Below are 6,261 nucleotides of genomic sequence, written 5' to 3'. Positions count from 1 at the left end.
GGTTGTGAGTTCAATTGGCAAAGGGAGCCATGGAAGGGGTATTATTGTAGCGCTCAGAATATATTATCATGTACCCAGTGAAAGTTTGTTGAAGGTTTAGTCCTTCGTAACTAGGGGTCAGTTGAACAAGGTGTATCCCTTCGACCCGTCTGTTTTTGATCTCATCAGTGTCCTCATTAATTGTGTTATGGGTTGACAAAGATGATTCGAAAGTGGCATTCAGTCATAATTGGAGCAACCAGTAGGGGCTAGCTAGTAAAAGGTTTGATCCTGGTCGAAAGTTTTTAAGGATTTGACACCTTCTCCTAAGGACTCATAGAGGCAGCCTAGAATCATTGGCTAAGGCACAATTCATGTCTAGCATGAAGTTGGTTTTCCATAGTTAAATACTTCTTCACCACTTATAGGGACTTCCAGCAAAAAACACATTGAGACAACCAGAGTGCTAAGAAGGCAATGTGTTATTCATCAGAGACTTCGTCAGTATCTTGGTTATGGTGATCTAATATATTATTGGTAAAGGTGGCCCTATTACCATTAAAGCCAATGGAGTCCTCAGTGATGAAGTTGGGATTGAAGCTTTATCCGTTTGGCCGAAGACCAGTAATTGCAGTTATGTCGAAGAGAGTTGGAGTTAACATTCCACAAGGAAAGTGGAAGTTATTATGGGTGTTGTCCCAAAAGTATAGGGAGGTTAATAACATGGTTTGGAAATAATTAGGACCAACCTTCGATAATTGGATCATATAGAAGATTTCCATTTCCTTTCAGATTTGGCTTTTTTGTTTTTCCACTTTTGCGAGCCAATGTAGATAGTTTTTGGGTTCTTTAAATAAAGGACAAGAACAGAACACTCTAAGGTTAATGCTCAAGCAATCTAAAGTAATGGTTTTTTCTATAGGCTCAGTTGAAGGTTTTGCCTGGGTATCAATTGTAGTAGTTAGTTTCGCACCTACAACTTCATTTCTAGACTTAGGTTTTCTCCCACCAGCCATAGGTTTATATCGGTGGTATGTTGGGAAGTACTCTTTAAGTTTTATAGGATTAGTACTAACATCTGGTAAAGGACCAGCGATAACATATGTTTTGCCAGAAATAGAGATTGGGATTAATACCTGAGATTGATAGATACGCCTTTTTTCTTCTTCAAGAGGAGGTTCTGGGATATATTGTTGATTTCCAACAACTTTTGGACCTAAGATTTTGTGAACAGTGGGGAGAGAAGATTGTTTCTTGAAATCTTTAGGATTTTTAATCTTAGACGCCATTGATGATGAAATGAAGAAACTTTGAATTTTCGGAGTTTTCTTAAGAAATGAATGGGGAGAGAAGATTGTTTCTTGAAATCTTTAGGATTTTTAATCTTAGACGCCATTGATGATGAAATGAAGAAACTTTGAATTTTCAGAGTTTTCTTAAGAAATGAATGGTTTGTTTTTGCACTTTAGAAAGAAGGAAAGATTTCAGGAGACTAAAAAGTAGAGAAGGAAGTGAAATGAAGTATTTATAGTGGAGTAAGGAAAATGTTTCATTTCAACCATTCTGACAGTTGTTAAGATCGTGGCACACATGCTGATCGAATAATGACTGATGAGACGATCACAGTTGGCGTAGCCCCCTATTTCCTAGGAAATAGGGGTGTGATGATTAAGTTTTGTGTTTTTTCACATCTCGATGAGACATCTGAAGTGGCGTAGTCATGATGATCATGACGTCATAGCAGTAGAATATGCTTTAGTGTCGAAACGTTTCAAAAAATGTTTTCTTCTCCATACAGTCGAAAATGACATTTTGGGGGGATAATTTGTTGGCTGGGATTTTGAAACGCATAAAAATGTTAGGAATTGGTTATATGATTCAAAGAAATATTCTAAATAAGAATAGTTTGACTTCGACAAAAAGGTTAATAAGAATGTTTCGACGAAGAAAGTTGTAGTCTAGGACTTAGAGATGTTTTGGCCTAGATTGAAGTTCGTCAAAGCGTACCTGGAGTAGTGTTCGATGTAGTATAATTCAAATTTGAGGTTGATAACTGTTTTTTAGCCTTATCTGTTTCTTGAAGACGCGTGGAGAGCTTTGAGTAGTGGGATGCATGCAAATCGAAGACGTGGCATCTTCTGGAGAAAAGGACCGTTGAATAGCGTTTATTTTTTATTTAATATAAATAGGACACTTAGCCATTAGGAAAAGTGTGTTCAACCTTGTACAAAAACTATAAATTTACTCAAAATACTTGTGCGTGAGAAACGAGTGTTCTTGAGTCAAAATGTACGTGAATACCAGATTTTATTCTTTTGACCAAGTAATTTAAGATTATGTTATTTACATTTACTACAACAATTTCAATATTTAAGATTTCGTCATTTATCTTGAAGTCATTTACTTTATAAGTCATTACTTCTGCATTTTGTCAAAGAATTTATAACATCCCTTTTAACAACTTTGAAGAACATTGTCGAAATGTTCATAATTAACAAACCCAGAAATTAAATAACATTACATGTCCTAGGATCAATCTAGTCGCTCCTGTAAGTAACCAAAGATATCTAAATTTAGAAGACTATCGCTTGTTTACCAATTTTGACGGTAAACAATACCTCAGTCGCTTATGTTGATGGATGGATCAGCAAAAGAATGAATGATCCACCTCAGCCGCTTATGTTGATGGATGGATCAACAAAAGAATGAATGATCCACCTCAGCCGCTTACGCTGATGGTTGGATTGGGGATTGAGATGGTCAACTTCAGCCACTTATGTTGATTGCTAGATCGAAAAGAAATTGGATGGTCAACTTCAATCACTTATGTTGATAATTAGATCAACAAAGAATTGAATAATCATCTTCAACCGTGTATACTGATAGTTGGATAGACAAGAGATTGGATAATAAACAAGAGATTAGACGAAATTGGGATACAACAAGATGAATTTGTTCCTTTCTTAGTTGTTGCATCAGGTTTCCGTATGCTCCTCGTAACCTAGATCATTATGCAAACAATCAAATAAAGTGTTATCGATAAGATCAGTTACATTTTTGTCAATGGGGTTACCCCTTGTTTTTCCGAAACATTAGTAATCAAATCCAAATCCCCAAAAAGTAACCAATTGGGATAGTAAAATCTTTGAGCAAGGTTTTTCAATCAAGCTACAAGTAAATTTCTATTGATTATTATAGGATTACCCATGGATTCTAGTTCCCCTCCAAATATTATTAGGATGGTCATAATGAAAATCATTAGACATGATATAAAAATCTATTAAATTTTGATTATGATCAAGAACATTGAAGTTCCACATCAAAGTAAGACCCCAACCCCTTACAATTACAAAGACAACATTAATTAATGTCACCAAGATCTTCAAGTTTGCTCTTCCTTGCATGCGATGATCTTTTGACATTGTGATTCAACATCGAAATTTTTCAAGCCATCTTCATCACGGTAATGTTCCTCCTTCATCAATGAATCATACTCCACTGTTTTTCCACCATAACACATAGCCATAATCAAGTAGAACGACACTGCAAAAACAGTGACACCAATCAAGAACCAACTGAAATGAATATTCACCAACGAAACCGCGCGATGAAGAGCCTCTTCGTCGCTGCACCTAATCACATATTGATCCCCTTCAGGTTTCATGAAACAGCCTTTGGGTTGATAACCAGGTGTAAAAAGCATGAACCCCATGAACATAAGCCAAAGACCTTGAAAGATTATCCCAACGGAACGCACAAAACACACCAAGAAACTCGTGGGAAATCCAATTCCCATAAGGGTCGTCGAAAAACAAATAAAAATCAAAACTTGCAATAAGTAATGGTACTGTCCTTCTAACCCCATATGATCTCTTGAATGAAGATGAATAAGGAGAAACTGTTGAGCAAATGCTATAGCTACAAGCAAATGAGTGAGTTCATTTTGAGTTCTTTTAGCAATGGTTATTTTTCTATCAAGAATTATAGAAAATGTAGCATAGAGTAAGAAAGACAAAGCCATGGAAGAGTGTTCGAAGTTGTGAAGATGGTTAGAGGGAATGGTTCCATCTTTAGGGTCAAATGGTTGGTGATGAAGAGGTGAGATGAAAAGTTCCATAGATATGAAGATCATGCAACTTGCCATGATGAAATGAAGCTCGAGGTATCGACTTAGTTTGGTTGGAAACCATAGGGTTGATGAGTAGGATTTGAGAGAAGAAGAAGAAAGAAAATGGAGCTTAATGTGGTTGAAAAAGTGCCATAAACCAATTACAAAGAAACCGAACCCCAAAATTTCATGTCCCTCCATAGTGAGATTCAAATGTTCACTAATGGAAATAATAAGGAAACCCTATGATGAACTTGGTTGAAATGAGGATATGTATGGTATTTATGTATGTATGATATGATAGAATACAAGTGTTCTTGTTTGAGACACTAGAAGAGACAAGGGGTGAACATTCCTTCCACAAGGGAAAAGGTTGTTACTTTTTGTGGTGGGTGACATACAAGGTACAAGGTTTGAAATTTTACGCTAAGGAACAATAGAACAAAGTTTAAATTAGAAGGTGCTTTTGTGTTAAGGAAATTTCAGGCTAATGGATATTAATATAGAATAGATCTTGTAGGACATATATATTTGTTTGGAGATAAACATAAAGAGCGTGATCTCTAAAAGTTTGGTAGTATATCTCTAATTAATATAATAATGTTACTTAACTTTATTATATTTAATTATTTATTAAATTGTTTAAATTTAAGAGATTTTAAAGATAATTTTCTTTATAGATAATTCTATCTAATTTTTTTATGATGGTTAGATAAGAATTTCTCTATTATACATTACTACCTCTATTCTTTTATATAAGAGATAATTTTTTTAAAAATTATTTAATAATCAATATATTTAATCTAAAAAATAAATTATTTCTTATATAAAGGAACGAATGTAATATTATATATTAAGTGTCTCATTAAAATAAAAATAAAAATTGTTAGATAGAAGCTTGTGGCGTTGTCCCACATGTTTTGTTATCCAAAGTATTTATAATATTTGTATAACACATACTTCATTACTCTTGAATTTAATTTGGGTATTGGTAGTTTTAGTTAGGGGTGACAAACGGAAATGTCCGTTGCGCTTTGGTCTGTCCTGCAAAAGTCCGCAAGAAACGGGATGGGACTGACATATTTGAGGGTTAGACTAAAAACTTTACCCCGTCTCGCATAAAAATGATGGCGAGGCGGGTCCGCGTACATTGAACTTTGGGAATTTTTGTGTATTACTAAAGTACCACGTGAAAATACAAAAATGCTCACAGAATTCAGAGATGCATCTCCGGACACACCCTAAGTCAATAGAAGTCTGACTTAATGTAAAAAAACTCCGAAGATGCATCTCTGAATCAATAAATGTTTAATATGGACATTTTATAGGGGCTGTTTGGGGTGTGCTTTGGAATATTTCAGAGATGAATCTCCATATTCGTGTTTAAAAAAATATGTTGGCGTGCCTCAATGGGATGCATGAGGTGGGGTGTGTTTTGAAATATTTTGGATATGCATTTCCGAATAAATTGTAACATTTTGATTTAAGAAAAATGTGCGTCCGGAGATGTATCTTCGAAATCTGGGAAGCATTTTTAATTTTCCATAGGGTATTTTTCCACCCTATATGGTGAGATAAGAAATCACCATATTAGATTTAGGCCTAAAAATTACAAAATTGTATGTAAAAGCTTGTGTCCATAAAAGTTCAAAAAACAAAGTGAGGCAGAACAAACACATTAAAGAATTATGGCCTAAAATTTTAGTCCACTCTGCGAAAATGCGCGGGTAAAACGACATGCACGGCGGACCGGACCCATTTTACCATCCTTACTTTCAGTCAAACAAATAATAGTCATTTTTTTTATTTTAAAATAAATTAAAATTTTAAAACAATTTCTATTAAAGATATTCTTACCCAACTTAATGGGTATCGAAAAATATATTTTTTATTTGTTTTGAATAATGGCTAATTCTATAAGTGTCAAATTATTTAAATAAATATTAGTTTTTTAATGACAAAGATATATTTATATATATTAAATATATTTTCGTTTAAGCAATCTTATTCACCCACTAGATATATCTACAATAATTAAATTTGTGACAAAACATGATTCATTGGAGTTGAAGAGTCTAAATTTAATTACAATTTTTATAGTAATTCTTTTTTAATCAGAAAATAACTTTTATTAATTCAAAAACAGTTATTACATGGCGATCTCAAGGATCATG

The 6,261-nt window shown here is 34.0% G+C and overlaps 1 protein-coding gene across 1 annotated transcript; it reads right to left on the bottom strand.

The window, feature by feature from the left end:
* Nucleotides 1-3,244: 3,244 nt before the first annotated feature.
* On the bottom strand, nucleotides 3,245-4,525 carry LOC127092323 (uncharacterized). Its single transcript, XM_051031172.1, has one exon. The coding sequence runs from the start codon at nucleotides 4,286-4,288 to the stop codon at nucleotides 3,362-3,364; it is 927 nt and encodes a 308-aa protein (XP_050887129.1). The 5' UTR covers nucleotides 4,289-4,525; the 3' UTR covers nucleotides 3,245-3,361.
* Between the last annotated feature and the right edge of the window lie 1,736 nt (nucleotides 4,526-6,261).

The sequence above is a fragment of the Lathyrus oleraceus genome, chromosome 6 (assembly GCF_024323335.1).
Source record: "Lathyrus oleraceus cultivar Zhongwan6 chromosome 6, CAAS_Psat_ZW6_1.0, whole genome shotgun sequence".
Taxonomy (NCBI): domain Eukaryota; kingdom Viridiplantae; phylum Streptophyta; class Magnoliopsida; order Fabales; family Fabaceae; genus Lathyrus; species Lathyrus oleraceus.
The sequence above is the reverse complement of the archived record's forward strand: the minus strand, read 5'-3'. Positions and strand labels throughout refer to the sequence as shown.